Source organism: Vipera berus (genome assembly GCF_964194415.1).
Source record: "Vipera berus genome assembly, chromosome: 3".
NCBI lineage: Eukaryota > Metazoa > Chordata > Lepidosauria > Squamata > Viperidae > Vipera > Vipera berus.
Window position 1 is genome coordinate 5,676,747 of NC_138204.1, and position 22,502 is coordinate 5,699,248.

Consider the following 22,502-nt stretch of genomic DNA (forward strand, 5'->3'; position numbering starts at 1 on the left):
TCAGCTTCTCTCCCGTGTGAAATGAATGAATATTTATATAAGTGTGTAGAAATCACATTGTTCCAGGATCCCTCCAATGGTTGAAGTTCCACCCTACCCCATTCCACCCCCACCCCCACCTCCTCCCACCCCACCTCCCCAATGCACCTGTTTCTCACAGAGTAGTAGCAACATTTAACGTTCGATGCTCATCACTCTTGTCTTTCGTCGTAAGCGTGCGTGAGCCTCATGGTCCAGGTCATCTCTTGTCAAAGTTTGCAAAGTGGCCCTTTTTAAACAACCTCAGGTCTGATTTACTCCGATGGGAGAAGGAGGGCCAGCCCAGGAACTTGCTCACCTCAACAGCCACATTAAAAGGCTGTTTTTTGAACCCAGGGCTCCTTGCCGGCGGCTCAGTCGCTCTGCCCATTGGGATCCACTCCTTGACCGGTCTGGGAAAACCATTTCCTGCCCAGCTCAGAGATCGGAGATAAAACTTGAATTCTGGGCTGTTTGCTTGGCCAACGCTTGGTGTCCTTCCGGCAGGACATCACGGGGAGATTCTTCTGGCAAGCCCACATTTGGCCAAGGGGAAAATGTCACGCTGCAGTTCGCCAAGTTGCACTTCCTTAGTCCTGAAGCTGGAGCCTTGGCGGGCGGGGACTTCTCAGCCAGAGAAGAGCTGGCCTCTACATGGACAACGAGGGGTTAAAAGAGAGGAGGGGGAGATTGGAAGCATACCATACACCCCCAAGGGAGACAGTCTGGAGTCAGTCCTGTTCTAATTTCCCCGGCATGCGGCTGAGCTGGCCATGCGCAAAGTCTGTACCATCCAGGCAGAAGGAAGCGCTCAGCAACGGTGCAAGCCTCAGGGATACGTGGGGGGGGGGAAGGGGGTTTAGGAGATACTTCCAAAAGAGGCTGGACAGGGAAGTGGAGTTGGGGGGAGGGGAAGACAGAGGGGTTAAGGTGGAAAAAAGAAGAACAAAAGGAGTAAGTACAGAAGCGGCAGCGACAGACCAGGACGTGCAAAAAAGAAAAAAGACACACAAGGGAATGGGGCGTGTGGGCATGGCATTCCTTGCAAGATTACAGAGGCTGGACGTCGTGTGGTTGGGAGCAAAATGATGGCTCAGCTGGTGGGAATAGATATTCCTTTGGCCATCCCTGCAGGAATGGGCTACTCGGCCAAGGAAGTCGCAGGAGCTCTCCAAGGTCCTGGCCCAGCCTTCCCAACCTGGAGGATTGCCTGATGAGCATTGACTTCAACTCCCAGGGTTCCCTGCAAGGGCGTGTGGCCTGAGGAATTCTGGGAATCGAAGTCCACTATCACACATCTTCCCCTGGGGATGCAAAGGTCCGTCCAGTGGGCTTTCTGAGCTGGATGGCCAAAGAAGTTTGAAGAAGGAGATGGATGCTGAGGAAGTGGGGGACCAGCAGAAAGGTGGGGAGCAGACACCGAGGAGTGGGGGAACAGAAAGGAAAAATGGGGAAGGGGGGGTGGAGAAGGACCGAAGAAGGGAGAGACGGAGATGGAGCAGAGAAATAAAGAAGGCAGAAGAGTTAAAGAGAGAAAAGTGTAGGGCAGCTGCCCCAAACCTTTCAATGGGGCTGGTTTTCCACAATTTTATAATTCATGAAGGATTAAGGGATTAAGATGTGGTTTGTCTTTGGACAGGAGACCACAAGGAAATCCAAATCAGCTTGGACAGGAGACCATGAGAAAATCCCCAGTTTAGATTGGGGAAGTCAAAGACCCATCCTGGCCAACCACATCTATGAGGCCGTTATGCAAACTCGATAACCTCATCAGAAGCCAAACTCAACTCAAAAACTTTATTGCATCCAAAACATCTGGAGAACATCGTGTTGGGGAAGATCCTCCTACAAGAATACCATTCCTTCTTCTCTCTTGCCCTCTTTAATGACCTTTTTAGTGAGTTATACATGGGGATCATCCTGCTTACACAAGTCCCATCACCAACCTCCCATGAATTAAGAAGAATAAGTAAGAGGTGCCTGGCTGGATCAGCTATCTGGTTCACCTAGTTCAGGGGTAGGCAACCTTGGCTCTTTGATGACTTGTGGACTTCAACTCCCAGAATTCCTGAGGCAGCCATGTTGAAGGGAAAGGGAGAGGTTTCCAAGCTGAGCCATGCTGGCTCAGGAATTCTGGGAGCTGAAGTCCACGAGTCATCAAAAAGCCAAGGTTGCCTACCCCTGGCCTAGGTCTAGGCCGCTTTATGACTCGTGGACTTCAACTCCCAGGATTCCTGAGCCAGCCATGCTGAGGGGAAAGGGAGAGGTTTCCAAGCTGAGCCAAGATGGCTCAGGAATTCTGGGAGTTGAAGTCCACGAGTCATAAAAGAGCCAAGGTTACCTATCCCTGAGGTAATGCTTAACTAATACACTGAAATGCCCTAGTTCAGGGGTAGGCTACCCTGGCTCTTTGATGATTCGTGGACTTCAACTCCCAGAATTCCTGAGGCAGCCATGCTGAGGGGAAAGGGAGAGGTTTCCAAGCTGAGCCGTGCTGGCTCAGGAATTCTGGGAGCTGAAGTCCACGAGTCATAAAAGAGCCAAGGTGGCCTACCCCTCACCCAGTTCAACAGTCTGGTTTTCTAAATCAATGTTTCTCAACCTTGGCAGGTTGACAACTGGCCAGCAATTCTAGGAACTGAAGTCCACACACATCTTCAACTTGCCAAGGTTGAGAACATGCCGTTCCTACTGACCACCCCAGAAAGCCTCTTAAGTTTCCCAGCAGACGGCCTTCAAAGGAAATCCCACTGCCATCATGGCTAATAACCATGGCTTCCTAAGATCTCTAGGGATCCATGTTACTTGCCATAGGAAAATAAAATCTCTTGCTTTTTTTTCTTCCCCTCTTTTGAGAGGCAAATCACAGCAAATTTAACAGGCCCACGGATGTCTGGGGTGGTGGGGCACTGGGGCTATTAAACCTCGTGAACTCTCAAGCTTCTTCCTTCCGTGATGTATGGAAAATGGACCATGATTAATATTTATATGTGACTTATATGTAAAGGTGGAGGTCTATACAAATGTTGTAAAAAGTATGTTTAAGTGTGTGTTATGTATGTGTACGCTTTGAGAGCAAGCAACTCATTTTCATTTTTAATGCGTGCGGTTGTGCCCACAGTAAAAAGTGACAATAAAGGTTATGTAAAAAAAAATCTAAATAATGAGACAGAACTGTATAATCTACAGATTTGCATCCCAGGAACAAAAGGCTGGCACGGCCTTGTTGTATAACTGCACCTTTTTTTGGGGGGGGGGCTGTAGAACAGCATGAATCCTGAACCCTGAAATCTAATGTCCACATAAACCGATTTTCAGAGTTTATGTTAGGCAACAAAGCACAAACTAACCCAAACAGTCGAGCGTAAGCTGTAAATAAAGGTGTAAGGTCCACAGTTAACCAAGTTAATCAGATGGCACGATGTGTGGGGCCAACAGGACTTTACCTGGTTTTGTGTGAATGGGTACTCGTGCCACTGCAGACTTACAAAAAAAATAAATCTAAAATAAACCAGGCAGGAAAAGGGAGAGAAAGAGTGCGGCTTGCAACATCTGGGAAAAATGAGAAGCCACGATTGCAACTAATCAGGGAAGGGAACAGCAGGATTATTAGCTCCCTCTGTTGAATTTCTGCCCGATGCACAGTTAAGATAGTTATTCCGTTCACTGCTGTTAGCGCTGATCGTTTTAAAGATGTGCCTACAGACAGACATCTACTTCTAGTTATCCTACCTTGACTGAGAAGCTGTAGGTTGCGGACTTCCTCCCGCACCTGAAGCTGCAGCACCTGTTGGAGCACTTCCTGTCGCTGAGACTCCTGGATAATCCCCATGCGCTGCAGCTTCTCCCCGTTCAACCGCAAGAGTGCCCGACCTGCCAAAAAAGCAAGCAAAGGAATGGCTCTTTCACTCAAACTTTTCACCCCGCTCAAAGAAAGCTCTTGTGGTTTGGTGTAGTGGATGAGGCTCTGGGTTCAAGTCCCGCCTCAGGCATGAAAGCCAGCTGGGTGACTTTGGGCCAATCCCCAAGGCGACTTGGATTTATTTATTTTATTTTTATCCGTTTACATGAACGCTTCTAAGCAACCTTTCAAAATGTAGTTTGCTTGATGACGGCTGACAATAGTACGGCTACAGACGTAACAGGGTGTATTTGGTAGCAAAACAGAAACATGCCAGGTGGAAAGAAAATAAATGGATTATATCGGTGACCTGATATCACTAAATAATTGGAGCACAGCTGTATTGAGGGCCACAATCATTCTATCTATCTATCTATCTATCTATCTATCTATCTATCTATCTATCTATCTATCTATCTATCTATCTATCTATCTCTATATGTATGTATGTATGTATGTATGTATAGGACGCGGTGGCTCAGTGGGTTAGGACGCTGAGCTTGTCGATCAGAAGGTCGGCAGTTTGGCGGGTCGAATCCCGAGTGCCGCGTAACAGAGTGAGCGCCTGTTACTCGTCCCAGCTTCTGCCAACCAAGCAGTTCGAAAGCACGTAAAAATGCAAGTACAAAAATAGGGACCACTACGGTGGGAAGGTAACAGCGTTCCGTGCACCTTTGGTGTCTAGTCATGCCGGCCACATGACCACGGAGACATCCTCGGACAAGCGCTGGCTCTTCGGCTTTGAAACGGAGATGAGCACCGGCCCCTAGAATCGGAAACGACTAGCACGCATGTGCGGGGGAACCTTTACCTTTACCGTATGTATGTATGTATGTATGTATGTATGTATGTATGTATGTATGTATGTATCTATCTATCTATCTATCTATCTATCTATCTATCTATCTATCTATCTATCTATCTATCTATCTATCTATCTATCTATCTCTATCTCTGTCTGTGTGTGTGTAAATTTTTACCGGTCGATGCACCTTGGGTTTTTGAACTTGCTATATTGCAGTTCTATTATTATGATTTCTTTTGCCTTGCAGCTCCAACCTAGGAGCTTTATGCAGGGCTCAAGTTGCTACCGCGATACATTGTGTATTCGAATTTGTTTTTGCTGACAAACAGTTAAATGGGAGGCTAGGATAGTCTTTGCTCTCATCAGCTAGCCACACATATACATATCTATACTGTATATCTATATCTGTATCTATATATCTATATCTATATCCAGGGCTTTTTTTCTCATAGAACGCTCAGAACGGAGTTCCGACACCTTTTTTGGATGGAACCTTGTAGGGTAGGCAAGGCAGGTTTTACGACGTGTGTGAGTTCTGGCACCTTTTTCTTTTACAAAAAAAACACTGTCTATATCTATATCTATATCTATATCTATATCTAATCTATATCTATATCTATGTCTATCTGTCTATCTGTCTATCTATATACATACATACATACACACACACACATATCTCTATCTCTATCTCTATCTCTATCTCTATCTCTATCTCTATCTCTATCTCTATCTATATCTATATCTCTATATCTCTCTATATATTTGTCTGGGTTCCAACACTTAACTTACTAATACATCTTAAATTCCTTTCTCTTTCTCTCGTTTTTCTTCATCTCCTTCTTTAGCCCATGGCTCTTGAGAACTGCCGACCACCACCACATCCAATAACGCAGGTCTATCCAGACGGATGAACTTGCGAAGAATTTCATTTCAGTGTCTCCAGCGTTTATCGCCCACCCAGCCTCTTTCTGTGGGACCGCCTGGGCAGACGGAGGCAAACTCGCGTGCCTCTCCTCGAGGAAGGCATCGGAGTTTCCCATCATGCCTCGCTTCCTTTATTTCCAACTGAGGGAATTGAAGGAGCGGTTCCATTAGCATTTTATTATTGTAGCCCCCGGGGGCAATGAAGCGGTGAAGCTTTGTGAAAGAAGTTAAAAGAAACAAAAATAGCCACACACACATATGCACATGTAACAAAGGCACACGCCTCATCCAAAGATAGCATAGAATTGATTTCTCATAGAATTTTCTTGTTTGCTTGAGTCAAACAATCCTGTGATAGACAGAACTGCTGAACTGTGGGGTCCTTGATGCTCTCTGAGCTTTGCCGTTTTCTTGCAGATGTTTCGTTACCCAGCTAGGTAACATCATCAGTTCAAGAACGGAGTGGGGTTTGTAGAGTGGAGGAGAAGAGGAGGAGGAGGAGGAGGAGGAGGAGGAGGGGAGGAGGAATGGGGGGAGAAGAGGAAGAGACAGGGAGGTACGGGAGGAGGAGGAGAAGGGGAGGAGGAGAGGAAGAAAATGGGAGGAATGGGAGAAAAAGGAGGAGAGGAAGAGAGGAAAGGAATGGGAGGAGGAGGAGGAGGAGAGAAAGAGGAGGAGGAGGAGGAGGAGAGGGGGAGGAATGGGAGGAAGAGGAGGAGGAGGAGGAGGGGGAGGAGGAATGGGAGGAGGAGGAGAGGAAGAGAGGAAAGGAATGGGAGGAGGAGGAGGAAAGGAGAAGGAGGAGGAGGAAGAGAGAAAGAGGAGGAGGAGGAGGAGGAGAGGGGGAGGAATGGGAGGAGGAGGAGGAGGAGAGAAAGAGGAGGAGGAGGAGGAGGAGAGGGGGAGGAATGGGAGGAAGAGGAGGGGGAGGAGGAATGGGAGGAGGAGGAGAGGAAGAGAGGAAAGGAATGGGAGGAGGAGGAGGAGGAGAGAAAGAGGAGGAGGAGGAGGAGGAGAGGGGGAGGAATGGGAGGAAGAGGAGGAGGAGGAGGAGGGGGAGGAGGAATGGGAGGAGGAGGAGAGGAAGAGAGGAAAGGAATGGGAGGAGGAGGAGGAAAGGAGAAGGAGGAGGAGGAGGAGAGAAAGAGGAGGAGGAGGAGGAGGAGAGGGGGAGGAATGGGAGAAGAGGAGGAGGAGAGAAAGAGGAGGAGGAGGAGGAGGAGGAGAGGGGGAGGAATGGGAGGAAGAGGAGGAGGAGGAGGAGGGGAGGAGGAATGGGAGGAGGAGGAGAGGAAGAGAGGAAAGGAATGGGAGGAGGAGGAGGAGGAGAGAAAGAGGAGGAGGAGGAGGAGGAGTGGGGGAGGATTGGGAGAAGAGGAGGAGGAGAGAAAGAGGAGAGGGGGAGGAATGGGAGGAGGAGGAGAGGAAGACAAGGGGAGGAGTGGGGGGAGGAGGAAGATACAACGGTCATAAGTGTGAAAAATGATCCCAAGTCACCTTTTTCAGCGCTCTTGTAATTTTGAACAGTCACTAAACACACTTTTGCAAGTTGAGGACCACCTGTAATTGTAATTCTAACTGTTCTCCAGGCCAGTATCCTAACTGAATGAATGAAAACCAACCAACCAATCAAAACCAGACGGGACGGTCAGGAAAAAACAAAAACAAAACCCCAAACAAACCGAGCTACCGAGTCCACCTGGCCGAGGAGTAGTAGTAGTAGTAGTAGTAGGAGGAGGAGGAGGAGGAGGAGGAGACCACCTGTTGAGTGTCCGCGGCTTGGCCACCCTTAAAGCTGCGCCCCGACGGATGCCCACCTGTGATGGCGTGGTGTGAGAAGGCCTCCACGTAGATGAGATAGTTGTGTGGGCAGTGCTTCTTCAGCCATTTGCACACATCCTGCTGGGTCCATAGCACCACTGGCTTGGTAAGGCTGCCCAAGGTCGGGCTGGTGTGGTAGATCCCGTACTGCTCGTAAGTGCGGCTCTGAAAGGATCCAGGAGGGAAGGAGTGAGCAAACGGCAGCATTAGGGAGCCGGGAATTCGCAGCGCTACAAAACGGGAGTTTTGAAGGATTTTGGAACCCGGGTTTATTCCCAGACAGAACATTTATGCACCGATGTTTATTCTTGAATAAAAGTTTTCTTTTCTTTTTTTAAAGTCAGCAAGTTATGAGTGCTCCAACACTGGAGCTTTTAAAGAAGAGACCGGACAGCCACTTGTCTGAAATGGTATAGGATCTCCTGCTTGAGCAGGGGGTCGGACTAGATGACCTCCAAGGTCCCTTCCATCATCATCATCATCATCATTCGCCGCCCTGAGTCCTTAGGGAGAAGGGCGGCATATAAATTTAATAAAATAAATAAACAAATCATCATCATCATCATCATCATCGTCGTTGTTGTTGTTGTTGTTATTGTTATTATTATTATTATTTTCCTTCAGCCCAAAGAGGCTTTTTCCACGAGGCAACTGGACTTCCTTGCCTTTCTTTGAAGGCGTTTCGCTTCTCATCCAAGAACCTTCTTCAGCTCTGACTGGATGGTGGGGAATGGAAAGATTTTGGATAGATAGGACCGCTGGTTTGAAAGAGGGGTCAAAGAGGCCATCTAGGTCAAAACTGAACAGTCCTCTCTCTCAACCGAGTATGTGGGGGGGGGATACCATATCATCTCTCCCCAGTCTACAACACGGTCCTTTCAATGGTTCCAAGAAGGCTCCACACTCATTTGCACCACTCAGGTGGCCCTGAGGACACAGATAAACCTCCAAGTGGCCTCAACGACTCTCTAGGACAGGGGTAGGCAACCTCGGCTCTTTTATGACTCATGGACTTCAACTCCCAGAATTCCTGAGTCAGCATAGCTGACTCAGGAATTCTGGGAGTTGAAGTCCATGAGTCATAAAAGAGCCGAGGTTGCCTACCCCTGCTCTAGGAGAAGGCAAATCAGCAGCTGTCTGCAAGGAGTATAAATCCTTCCATTCCCCACCATTCCAGTCAGAACCTGAAGAAGCTTCTTGGAATGAGAAGCGAAACGTCTTCAAAGAAAAACAAGAAAGTCCAGTTGCCTCGTGAAAAAGCATCTTTGGGATAACTATGACCCAGATGACTTGAGAATGTCCAAAGATTCTCCTTCAGCTTTCCTTTGATTTACAGGCATGTGAAGGTCACTAAGGTTGATGAGGGTGCTGCAAGGGTTGGAAAGTAAGTGTTCTGTCCCAGCCCACGTGAGTCCTGGTTACGCTCAGAAGGAGAAACCCCTCTTCCAAGAAACAGGCAGGAACCGCAAGGAAAAACCAACCCCTTTTATTCTCACAGACCTGAGTCAATGTCCAAGGCAAACAAACACAGTCCACAGAAACTTGATTCCTCAACACGAACGGATTGCCTTCGGCAACCAGCACCTCCCACACCTTCCCTTTTATAATTCAGCCCAGGCGTGGCTTCCTAATGCCTTCTCCTTTGACTTTGAAGCCGCCCCGTTGCCTTCCTCTGACCTACTCGCTTCTCTTGCCGGCGCTTTTGTGCACCCTGGATTTCTCCCAATTGTTCTTCATCACTGTCCAACTCAGACTCCCAGCACAGCTGTGTCTCAGCCTGAGTGCGAGTAGAGGGGCTGGGCTCCTCCTCCGACTGTAAGTCTTGGAGCTCCTCAGAGCCTTCCTCTGACTCTGATGTCACTTCAGGCCCCTCCTCCTCCTCATCCTCACTGCCTTGGTGGAGCAGTGGGCTAATGCCTCCTTAAGTAACACCAGCTGCCTGCAATGAGTGCAGGTTCGCATCCCACCAGGCTCAAGGTTGACTCAGCCTTCCATCCTTCTGAGGTAGGTAAAATGAGGACCCAGATTGTTGGGGGCAATTAAGCTGACTTTGTAATAATGCCGCTTGGTGTGTGTGTGAAAGCCCTAATAAGCAGGCATATACATAGAATGAAGGCTACTGCTAAGCTTGTAAGCCGCCCTGAGTCTTCGGAGAAGGGCGGGATATAAATGGAATTAAAATAAAATAAAAAATAAAATCTGAGTCCTCAGACTCAGCTGCCAGCGAGGAATCACAACAGCAAGTCAAGTGTCGTTGTAACTGAACGTTCGCTAAATAGATGGTTGTAAGTCGAGGTCTACCTGTAGGCTAAATGGTTTGTGCGCAACCAATTTCACAGATTTGGAAGAAACCTGGCTTGGCAGGGACCCAGCTAAAAGCATTGCCAACAAATGCCAAACTATTTCCTGTTTGAAGACCTTTCTCAAAAGTGCTGCATAACTGCAGTGGAGGGAGGAAGGCAGGGAGGGAAGAACAACAGGCGTGTGACAATGTCATTATGCAAATGCTGCAATTCAAGCGAATTGCGAGCGTGTAAGTCACCTTCCTTCACAGCTGTTGCAGATTTTGTTTTTGTGTTCACTGTGAAGCAGCAGTTAGCCTTAGGATAATATTGCTTTACGTTTTGTTTTGTGTTTTTTTAAAATAATTTTTTACTGTGTTTAAACCAATGAAGAAAATAAAAGTAGACTCACCTGAAACAGAGTTAATGACACACGCTTCAAACTTAATTATAATAATAATTTTAAAAGGAGGCTGGAGTAGTTATGCTATAAAAAGGCAACTAAAACATTAATGGGCTTCCTATATAGCAGGGGTGAGCAACTCTGCCATCTTTATGAGCTGTGGACTTCAACTCCCAGAATTCCCGAGCCAGTATGGATGGCTCAGGAATTCTGGAAGTTGAAGTCCACAGGTCATAAAGATGGCATAGTTGCCCACCCCTACTATGGGGGATTCTGGGAGTTGAAGTCCACACATACTGAAGTTGCCAAGTTTGAGAAACATATTCTCTAATTCTCCTTCATGGTCTCTTCAATAACTCACAAATTCAAATTTTGACAGAAAATGCATATAAACAACACACTGCTTGGAATCTGGTGTTGACCAGCGTGATAATTGCCTTCAGTCAATGACCGTTTCCAAAACGTCCACCATTTTGCAAAATACGATACATTTCCAAATGCTGCAGATGCAGCCAAAACAAGCATGTATACCTTTAATTCACAGCAAAGGATTCAAATCACGTGAAGGGTCCCCCCAGAATATGACCATTCGGTTCAGAAATGAACGGAAGAAGGTTGTTGGAAGAGAAGCAGATCGTTTTCAGGGAAAATAAAAACCGCGACCATCCAATTGCCTTTTGAAAAAGCACCTTTGGGACGTGCGTTGCACACTCGCTCACTCAGATGTAGGCGGGAAGTCGTGTTTGATTCACAGGGAAATCATTCTTTATGGCAGGCCTGCACAACGACACACAGTCTGGGGCGACATGTGGCCTGGTCAGCAGACATGTACAACCCCAAACTCAAATTAGACGCTTCCAAAGGTTGCTGCTGCAAACGACACATGCTGCTAAGCGCTGCCAATATTTTCAGGCCTTACCGATCCGGTAGCTCCATGGCAGCCACTGCAGTACTCTATTTGTCCCAAAACTGTTTTTTCAGGAGGCAACAAGGAGACCTCCATGTTTTTTCCTTGAAGAGGTTTCGCTTCTCATCAGGTTCTGACTGGATGGTGGGGAAACGGAAGGATTTATACTCCTTGCAGACAGCTGGTCATTTGCATCTTTTTAGAGAGTCGTTGAGGCCACCGGGAGGTTTATCTGTGTCCTCAGGGTCACCTGAGTGTTGCAAAGGAGTGTGCTGAAAGGACTGTGTTGTAGTTTGGAGACAGATGATGTCACACCCCTCCCTGTTCAGCCCTCCCTGAACAGAGGGGGAGGGATACCACATCATTCATCTCCAGTCTACAACGCCGTCCTTTCAGCAGTTCCAAGAAGGTGCCACACCCCCATTTGCACCACTCAGCCCACCCTGAGGAGACAGATAAACCTCCAGGGGGCCTCAACGATTCTCAGAAAGAGTACAAACGACCAGATGACTGCCGGGAATATAAATCCTTCCACTCTCCTCCATTCAGCCAGAACTGAAGAAGCTTCTTGGATGAGAAGTGGAACATCTTCAAAGAGAAAGAAAGAAAGTCCGGTTGCCTCGAGAAGAAGCGCCTTTGGGACAACCCTGACCTGGATGACCGAAAATCTCCGCAGACATTCAGTACTCCGTTGGTTTGTTGATTTATGGAGAGGTACCCGGAGTCAACCTACCTGGGAGTTCTCAGTCCCTGGTTGCTGAAGGAGTTTGACAGGTCTCCCACCAGCTGTCCTCTGGCTTCGCCCATCATGCCAGGTGAGATTGCCGCCTGAATTCCTCTGCAGGCGGTAGCTGAGATTCTCAGCCGATACAGTGTGCTCCAGGAGGCTCGGGCAGAAGCCAAAGTGAGTTGCCGCCACTGTGGAGCAGAGGAAATGCAAAAACCATTTGTCAGCTTCACTTCCCACAGTGTGCAGGAAAAAAACCCCAAGGATTTAATTTGGTGTTGGGTTTAAGGTGCTGGCTTAGAAAACAGGAGATGGTGAGTTCTAGTGTCATCTTTGGGCATGAAAGCCGGCTGGGTGACTTTGAGCCAATTGCCAGGAGACGGTGAGTTCTAGTTCTGCCTATGGCATGAAAAACCAGTTGGGTGACTTTGAGCCAATCAGCAGGAGACAGTGAGTTCTAGTTCCACCTCAGGCATGAAAGCCGGCAGAGTGACTTTGAGCCAATTGCCAGGAGATCATGAGTTCTAGTTCCATCTCAGGCATGAAAGCCGGCTGGGTGACTTTGAGCCAATCACCAGGAGACGGTGAGTTCTAGTTCCACCTCAGGCATGAAAGTCAGCTGGGTGACTTTGAGCCAATCGCCAGGAGACAGTGAGTTCTAGTTCCGCCTCAGGCATGAAAGCTGGCTGGGTGACTTTGAACCAATCGCCAGGAGACGGTGAGTTCTAGTTCCGCCTCAGGGATGAAAGCCGGCAGGGTGACTTTGAGCCAATCGCCAGGAGACGGTGAGTTCTAGTTCCGCCTCAGGCATGAGAGCCGGCTGGGTGACTTTGAGCCAATCGCCAGGAGACGGTGAGTTCTAGTTCCGCCTCAGGCATGAAAGCCGGCTGGGTGACTTTGAGCCAATCTCCAGGAGACGGTGAGTTCTAGTTCTGCCTCAGGCATGAAAGCCGGCTGGGTGACTTTGAGCCAATCGCCAGGAGACGGTGAGTTCTAGTTCCGCCTCAGGCATGAAAGCCGGCTGGGTGACTTTGAGCCAATCGCCAGGAGACGGTAAGTTCTAGTCCTGCCTCAGGCATGAAAGCCGGCTGGGTAATCTTGGCCCAATTCCTCCTTCTCTGCCCAAACCAACTCACAGGTTGTCGTTTGCAGGAAAAGAGGAAGTGGAAGGAGTATTATGAGTATTTGCCACCTTGAGTTGGCAATAAAGGTGGGATGAAAGCCTAATACATATATAAAGAATAATAATAAACACTGGTTCAGTGTTGCCCACTCAGGGAATCAATGAGGCTCTATCCTTTGGAGTCCTGAAGACTGTTTGCTTGCATACTTGGTTTGGAGGCGCTGAAAAATCGCTGAGGAATGGCAGAACCTCGCCATGGATGCCTGCCAGCTTTAGAGGGAGACAGGAGAAATGTCTGAAACGGTAACTCCCTCTCTGCAATCAACAACGCAACACAGGCATTTTTTATTTATTTATTTGCTGCAGACCTAAAGACGGGGGGGGGGGGGGAGCTCATCTCCTCCCGGACTTTCCATTTACTGCTTTTCTCCCAGTCTAGCACGTAACCTGATTTCAGCGACCTCTGCTTTTTTCAAGGACCGCCCCCCCACCCCACAACACACAGACACACAAACACACTCTTCCTTCTTTTGTTTCGGCAGAGAACCCAACAAAGCAGCCAACAGAGAGATGGTGGAGGAGATTTACTCACTTCAGAGCAATTAAATCCAGAGGCCAGAGATGGCCAGGCGCTCAGCCCTTCTGGCAAATTAGAGATAGGCTGGACAGCCGGTCGTTTGTGTCAGAGGCTGACAAATTATTCACCCCGGCGTGTTAGATTTATGCCATATTTTGGCGGCACTGGGCCTCTCCTTTCAAATAAATCTGTGTCGCTGTTCATGGACTTGAATGAGGCAGGAGCCCTGTCTGAATACAGGGGAGCTGGATACACAGCTGGAGAACTGGCGCCCACAATGTCGCACTTGTTTCTCTGACTCTCTTGCACCAAAGGGTCCTTCCCTCCTGTCTGCATTCACACCACAGTCTGAACTCTAAACCCAAGTCAACGAATCACAAGACCAGGTTCACCGTAACTTGTGATGCATAAACAACTCACTTAGTGGCCTAAAAACCAGGAGACGGTGAGTTCTAGTCCCACTTTAAGCATGAAAGCTGGCTGGCTGGCTTTGGGCCAATCACCAGGAGACGGTGAGTTCTAGTCCCGGTTTAGGCATGAAAGCTGGCTGGGTGACTTTGGGCCAATCACTAGGAGACTGTAAGTTCTAGTCCCGCCTTAGGCATGAAAGATGGTTGGTTGGCTTTGGGCCAATCACCAGGAGACAGTGAATTTTAGTTTCAACCTTAGGCATAAAAGCCAGCTGGGTGACCTGGGGATTCTGATACCAATCAACTTTGGAACTTGGTATCATATTACATATATTTATTTATTGGGTTTAATCCCACTTTTATTATTTTATATGCAACTCAAGGCAATGAACATACCTATTTCTCCCCCTCCTCATATTTTGCCCTCAACAACAACCCTGTGAGGCGGGTTGGCTTGGGAGTGAGAGGGAGGGAGGGAAGGAGGGAGAGAGACAGAGAGAGAGAATGCAACCCAAAGTCACCTAGCTGGCGTTCATGCATAAGGCAGGATTAGAACTCATCGCCTCCAGATGACTGGCTCCCGAGTCACCCAGTCGGTTTTCACGTCTAAGGCAGGACTAGAACTCATAGACTCCTGGTGATTGGCCCAAAATCACCCAGCTGGCTTTCATGCCTAAAGCAGGACTAGAATTCATAGTCTCCTAATTTCCAGCCTGATATTTTCACCATTACACCAAACAGGCTCTCTATGAAGTCTACTAACAGGTGACAAAATGATCAACAGATGCAGCAAATTGTCTCATCTTGAAGCATCAAGTTTCCATCCCTTGAGAAAATAGACAAGAGTTTTGCAAGGATTTATATATCTATATCTATATCTATATCTATATCTATATCTATATCTATATCTATATCTATATCTATATCTATATCTATATCTATATCTATATCTATGTAGGGACGTGGTGGCTGAGTGGGTTAGGACGCTGAGCTTGTCGATCAGAAAGTTGGCGGTTTGGCGGGTCAAATCCCGAGTGCCGAGTAGCAGAGTGAGCGCCTGTTACTCGTCCCAGCTTCTGCCAACCTAGCAGTTTGAAAGCACGTAAAAAATGCAAGTAGAAAAATAGGGACCATTACAGTAGGAAGGTAACAGTGTTCCGTGCACCTTTGGCGTCTAGTCATGCCGGCCACATGACCACGGAGACATCCTCCGACAAGCGCTGGCTCTTCGGCTTTGAAACGGAGATGAGCACCGGCCCCTAGAGTCGGAAACGATTAGCACGCATGTGTGGGGGAACCTTTACCTTTTTACATCTATATAAATCTGGAATTCTATTGGATCCTAGGTTTTTAATTACGCAGCCTACGAGGACCTGGGATCTCTCCCATTGAACCATGGGTCTTCAAACTTGGCCCTTTTATGTCTTATGGACTTCAACTCCCAGAATTCCTCAGCCAGGAATTAAGCATGAAAGGACAAACAGAAAAAGAGTTCCATTAGAGTGGAAAGCAGTCCACAAATGGGAGGCATCCTACACTAGTATCCTAGCTCGGTTTTCTGCAGCAATGAACGACCAGTTGAACTTAAATTAGGGGACCCCTTGCCTTGGGAAGTTGTACCGATGATTTTTTGACCAATCAGGTAAGGTGTTCCTTGATCCAGCGACCCAAGATAAGGAAGGGTTCTCCATGGAAATGCAAGTTTGAAAGTGTTCGCTCACGCCAATCTTCAAATCCTGGACCACAAGACTCTTTTGAGGGCCAGAATTCAACATCTTGTGGATCTTCAAAGCTCTATCAGAAATGCACTAGACGTTTTTCGAAAAGCGTTCCTGGGGGAATTACCCATCCTTGAATCAATCCGTGCCACTAATACGATTTTTAGAACGTCAAGATGCACACGGTTGACCTTTGTAACGCAGGTCAAAAAAAAAACAACAAACGGAAATGTCTTCCCCAGACCTTCACAAGCTTGCTCCCTTGAAGGAAAAGTTCCTGGTCATTGATTCCAGACAAATAGAGATGAGTCTCTGCGTCGCAACGGACAGGTAGATCAAGGACCTGACTTAAAATGTGCTTCACGTGCTCTGGAATAAACGCACTCAGAAAGAAAACTATTCATTTTTGCCAGCTACTCGGCAGCCATTCTGAAATCTATCCTGCGAAGGCAGCCTTGATTAAAAATGGGAGAGAAAAATATAAATCGGCGGAGAGATAGGACCTAGCTGGACTAACAAAACCCAGTGAAAAATGCCCTTTATCTCTGCACTGGCAGTCATAAAACCTATCCGTCTTGAGCTAGCAGGCGCTTTCCGTAGTTCTGCAACTCTGCAAGGGTGGAAAAGAAAGTCTTTAATTCAACGTTCGAACAGGTTTTATGTACCCCGCTTAGAGATGAAGCTGGGGTCTCCCCTTCTCTGTATTCCTTATGAGAAGGTGGCTGGTTCAGAATTTCTCATACATCAATTCAGGATGATGATGATGATGATGACGATGATGTTGGAAGGGACCTTGGAGGTCATCTAGTCCAACCCCCTGCTCAGGCAGGAAACCCTACCATTTCAGACAAATGGCTGTCCAGTCTCTTCTTAAAAACCTCCAGTGTTGGAGCATTCACAGCTTCTGGAGGCAGGTGGTTCCACTGGTTAATTGTTCTCACTGTCAGGAAGTTTCTCCTTAGTTCTAGGTTGCTTCTCTCCTTGATTGGTTTCCATCCGTTGCTTCTTGTCCTGCCTTCAGGTGCTTTGGAGAATAGCTTGACTCCCTCTTTTTTGGGGCAGCCCCTGAGATAGTGGAACACTGCTATAGTTCAGTACAGGTAGTCCTCGGCTTATAACCATTTGTTTAGCAACCATTCAAAGTTATGGCACTGGAAATACTGACTCAGGACTGATTCTTGCACTTACGGCTATTTCAGCATCCCCGTGGTCGTGTGATCAAGATTTGAGCGCCTGGTGACCGGCATGTATTTATCACAAAGTTGATGGGGAAAGCCAGATTCACTTAATGACTACATGATTTGCTTAACAACTGTGGCAAAATTGGGGAGGGAGGGGTAACTTACTTAACAAACTGCCTTGCTTAGTGACAGAATTTCTGGTCCCTGTTGTCGTCTTGAGGACTAGCCGCACAGGATGGGTTAAGACTGCTTCCCGTTTTGTGGTGGTTTTAAGGACTGATTCCTAGCCGGAGTGGCTAAATCAAATTTGAAAGATTGTGGCATAAAAGGGGCTATGGTGGTCCCACTGTTTATCAGCACACTGGGTGCCCTACCCCAAAAACTTGGATGTCAGTTAAAAAAAAATCTGGCAGCTGTGAACACCGTTGGCATTGACAAATTTACCCATCAGTCAATTGCAAAAGGTGGCTTTATTTGGAACAGTTTACATCCTCCGATGATATCTGTAATACCATCAGCCAACCAACCCCAGATTCTTGGAAAGGACTCAATGTGTAGGCAAAAATGCCAAATCCTTTCTGAACATCTGGCTGACTGTGGCAACGAACCAGAATAACAGAATACCAGAGCTGGAAGGGACCTTGGAGGTCTTCTAGTCCAACCCCCTGCTCGGGCAGGAAACCCTATACCATTTCGGACAAACGGTTGTCCAGTCTCTTCTTAAAAAAACCTCAAAGTACCAATAATCATAATTTCAGCTGCATTCAAGGGACAGCCAGTTTGGTTAAGGCATCAGACTATAAACCGGAAGACTGTGAGTTCTAATCTTGCCTTAAGAAAGAAAGCCTGCTGAATGATTTTGGACCAGTCACCAGGAGACTGTGAGTTCTAGTCTTGCCAGCTGGGTGACTTTGGGCCAGTCACACACTCTCTCTCTCTGAGCCCAACCCACCTCACAGGATTGTTGTTGTTGTGGGGAAACTAGGAAGGTGTGTTGGATATGTTCGCTGCCTTGAGTTATTTGTAAAAATAATCAAGGCGGGATATCCAGTGAACAAACGAACGAACAAACAAACGTATTCACACAACCTCTTTGCCCCTGGTTGCTAGACCGATACAGAGCTTCAGATTGCAAGTGGAAGAGCTGTATCCAGACACAGCAGTGCAAACATGCAGCCCTGGTACGTGGCTCATGAAAGCAGCTGTGTCTGTTCCCGAGCTCTTGTTATGATCCTGGACGCTTCCTTGCAGCAGCTCTGGCCTCCTGGCAAAAAAAAAAAAATACCACTTAGTAAGGCCACACTTGGAATCCTGCATCCAGTTTTGGTCACCACGATGTAAAAAAGATGTTGAGACTCTAGAAAGAGTACAGAGAAGAGCAACAAAGATGATTAGGGGACTGGAGGCTAAAACATATGAGGAACACTTGCTGGAATTGGGTATGTCTAGTTTAATGAAGAGAAGGACTAGAGGGGACATGATAGCAGTGTTCCAATACTTGAGGGGCTAACCCCCCAAAAGAGGGGGTCAACCTATTCTCCAAAGGGCCCGAAAGCAGGACAAGAAGCAACGGATGGAAACCAATCAAGGAGAGAAGCAACCTGGAACTATGGAGAAACTTCCTGACAGTGAGAACAATTAACCTGTGGAACAACCTGCCTCCAGAAGCAGTGACTGCTCCAACACTGGAAGTTTTTAAGAAAAGACTGGACAGCCATTTGTCTGAAATGGTATAGGGTTTCCTGACTGAGCAGGGGGTTGGACTAGATGACCTCCAAGGTGCCTTCCAACATTATTGTTGTTGTTGTTGTTGCGATGATGATGATAGATAGATAGATAGATAGATAGATAGATAGATAGATAGATAGATAGATAGATAGATAGATAGATAGCCAGTGGAACAACCTGCCTCCAGAAGCAGTGAATGCTCCAACACTGGAAGTTTTTAAGAAAAGACTGGACAGCCATTTGTCCGAAAGGGTACAGGGTTTCCTGCCTGAGCAGGGGGTTGGACTAGATGACCTCCAAGGTCCCTTCCAACATCATCATCATCATCATCACCATCATCATCATTATTATTCCCAGCTGCTTTCATAAGTTGCAAACAGGAGCAGTGCTTGAATTCCCAAGTGTTCCCAGTCCCTGCTTCCAAAAAACAGAACAAAGCAAAAAAGGCAAAACATTGCCTAATGCTAGTTTCCTCAATTCATATGTAAGTAGTCCATAATCCTTGATTTTGTTGTTGTTGTTAGCTGCAAAGTCGTGTCCGACCCATCACGAGCCCATGGACAACGTTCCTCCAGGCCTTCCTGTCCTCTACCATCTTCTGGAGTCCATTTAAGCTCACGCCTCCTGCTTCAGTGACTCCAATCCTTGATTTACAACAGTACATTTAGCGACCATTCAGTTACAACGCTGAAAGACATGACTCGTGACCATTGCAGCATCCCCAGGGTCACATGATCAAAATTCAAACTGCTTGGCCACTGACTCCTATTTATGACGGTTGCGGTGTCCCGGGGGGGTCATGTGATCACCTACTGTGATCTTCTGGCAAGCAAAGTCAAAGGGGGGGAGCCAGATTTGCTTAACGACCGGGTTACTCATTTAACAACTGCAGTGATTCCCTTAAGAACTGTGGCCAGACAGGTTGTAGAATGGGGCAAAACTTACTTATTGTCTTGGATAGCCACAGAAAGTTTGGGCTCAATTGTGGTCGTAAATTGAGGACTATCTATATTTTGGGGGGGGAGGGGGAGGGGGTTGTGCAATATGCTGGCTCTTACATTGATTTGTGCATGTAACACCCGAAGCCACCCAGAAATCCAAAGAACGAACAAATAGAGTTTGGCTTAGCTTAGGGATCGAGAATAAGTATCCCCGTGTGATTGGCTCACTGAAACACAGACTGATACCGTCTCACAATGACGTACAGGCTGCCAGAAGGCCAGACAAGGAACAGCAGATGGAAATGAATCAAAGAGAGAAGCAACCTGGAATTAAGGAGAAACTTCCTGACAGTGAGGACAATTAACCAGTGGAACAACCTGCCTCCAGAAGTTGTGGGTGCTTCATCAAAATGAATAACAAAATGAAATGGTGAAAAAAGTAAGGTTCCACACTTAGGTAAGAAAAAACCGAATGTACAGGTATAGTATAGGGGGTACCTTGCTCAATAGTAGTAACTGTGAGAGGGATCTCGAAGTCCTAGTGGACAATCGCTTAAATGTGAGCCAGCCGTGTGCTGCAGCTGCCAAAAAAGCCAACACAATGCTAGGCTGCATTAACAGAGGGATAGAATCAAGATCACGTGAAGTGTTAATACCGCTTTACAAGGCCTTGGTAAGGCCATGCCTGGAATACGGCGTCCAGTTTTGGTCACCACGATGTAAAAAAGATGTTGAGACTCTAGAAAGAGTACAGAGAAGAGCAACAAAGATGATCAGGGGACCGGAGGCTAAAACATATGAGGAACAGCTGCTGGAATTGGATATGTCTAGTTTAATGAAGAGAAGGACGAGGGGTGACATGATAGCCATGTTCCAATATCTCAGGGGCTGCCCCAACTTTATCATCATCATCATCATCATCATCATTGGAGGCTTTTAAAAAAGGCTTTTAAAACTTGTCTGGACTCCTGCCTAAGCAGGGGGCTGGACTAGAGGACCTCCAAGGTCCCTTCCAGCTCTGATTGATTGATTGATTGACTGATTGAAGTGTGGGAAAGGAAAAACCACGGGGGGGGGGCGTGAGCAGCCAGAGTGCCAATATTGGCACATTGGCTCACTCAGTTTTCTCCAGATTCTCCTTTGCCCCCTTCCCCTGCCTTCCCCTTCTAGGAAACGATTCCAGCCTCTGATTACAAGAAGGATTAAGCCCCCCCACCCCACCCACTGGCTTCCGGAACCCCCCCATCCACACCCCGCTTTCTTTCCCTTTGTGCTGTGGTGCTACAATCCCCCCCCCAACTGCGCTTTGATTAACCTCCAAGGGACAGGATGCAAACAGGCCAATGGGAATTCCTAGAAAACCGCGTCATTCTCCCAAGAGCCAGATGTCTAAGCCCAGCCAACCTTGCTTCCCCCTCTCGGGACTTATTAACCCGCAGGTTAAGTGGGGATTTCCAGAGACACAGGTAGGCACTCGAATGGGGAGCCTGCAGCCTCACGCTTTTTCGACCTGCTGTGCGCCATCCTACACAAACTCCTTGAATCTACTGTATAGCAAAGAGGCAGGGGAAAAGTTGTTGGCAGCCATTTCGTTCTAGTGCAGGGGTAGGCCACCTTGGCTCTTTTATGACTCGTGGACTTCAACTCCCAGAATTCCTGAGCCTAGCCTGGCTCAGCTTGGAAACCTCTCCCTTTCCCCTCAGCGTGGCCGGCTGGGGAATTCTGGGAGTTGAAGTCCACGAATCATAAAGCAGCCTAAGCCTAGGCCAGGGGTAGGCAACCTTGGCTCTTTTAGGACTCGTGGACTTCAACTCCCAGAATTCCTGAGCTAGCCTGGCTCAGCTTGGAAACCTCTCCCTTTCCCCTCAGCATGGCTGGCTCAGGAATTCTGGGAGTTGAAGTCCACAAGTCATAAAAGAGCCAAGGTTGCCTAAGGGCATTTCAGTGTATTAATTAAGCATTACCTCAGGGATAGGTAACCTTGGCTCTTTTAGGACTCGTGGACTTCAACTCCCAGAATTCCTGAGCTAGCCTGGCTCAGCTTGGAAACCTCTCCCTTTCCCCTCAGCCTGGCCGGCTCGGGAATTCTGGGAGTTGAAGTCCACGAGTCCTAAAAGAGCCAAGGTTGCCAACAGGCTGGAGAGTGGAAGAGGATGAATTCTAGCCCGGCCGTAGGCAGGAGAGCCACCTGGGTGACTTTGGGCCAATCGCCAGAGACGGTGAGTTCTAGTCCCACATTAGGCGAAAAAGCTGGCTGGCTGACTTTGGGCTAATCACCAGGAGGAGATGAGTTCTATTCCCGCCTTAGGCTTGAAATCTGGCTGGGTGATTTTGGGCTAATCCCCAGGAGATGGTGAGTTCTAGTCCTGCCTGAGGCATAAAGGCCGGTGGGGTTGACTTCGGCCCAATCATCAGGAAACCATTTGGGTAACCTTGAGCCGATCTTTCTCTCTCATTCCAAGCCATCTCAAGCTGTTGTTGTTGTTGGGGGGAAAATAGAAAGAGAACAGGGTGTTGTGTATGTTCACAGCCTTGAGTTATTTGTAAATAAAGGTGAAATATGAACAAAGAGTGGAGGAAATACAGCGAGCCCATCTTCTTCCCTTTCTCAGAATCCCCTCGTCATTAGTCCTTGATTTGTTTTGTTTTTTCCAGGTTTCTAATTCCTAAATGAGAAAAGACACAATTTGCAAAACCACCTTGCGGCCTGATGGGACCAAAGCATTTAGGTTGAAAGGCAAGACTTCCGATCCATCCCAACTTGGAAAGCCCCAAATCCTGTCAGTTGAACTTTTCTTCAACCTTTGCCAGTTCAGGAGCTGAATCCAATGCAAGATCTCAAGATCATCAGAAACTAGCCATTTTGTACTGGTCAGATTCTGGCTTAACAGTTGGACTGGCCATTATTCTCTGCACTGGGCAACCTGGTCCATGAGCTTCCTTTGCTATGACAGAAATAATCATTTGGGGCTCCTGGGTTGGCATCTCTTGGGGTAAGGTGGAACTAATCAGTGTTATTCAAACATGGCAAGTTTA

General features: G+C 47.5%; 1 protein-coding gene across 1 annotated transcript; it reads right to left on the reverse strand.

The window, feature by feature from the left end:
- Nucleotides 1–456: 456 nt before the first annotated feature.
- Nucleotides 457–13,824, reverse strand: SAMD10 (sterile alpha motif domain containing 10; the record flags this gene model as incomplete). The annotated part of the gene is made up of 5 exons (XM_081323636.1): nucleotides 457–668; nucleotides 3,751–3,891; nucleotides 7,466–7,634; nucleotides 11,795–11,979; nucleotides 13,617–13,824. 5 exons carry the CDS (start codon nucleotides 13,822–13,824, stop codon nucleotides 457–459), a joined length of 915 nt encoding a protein of 304 aa, XP_081179762.1.
- Nucleotides 13,825–22,502: the final 8,678 nt, after the last annotated feature.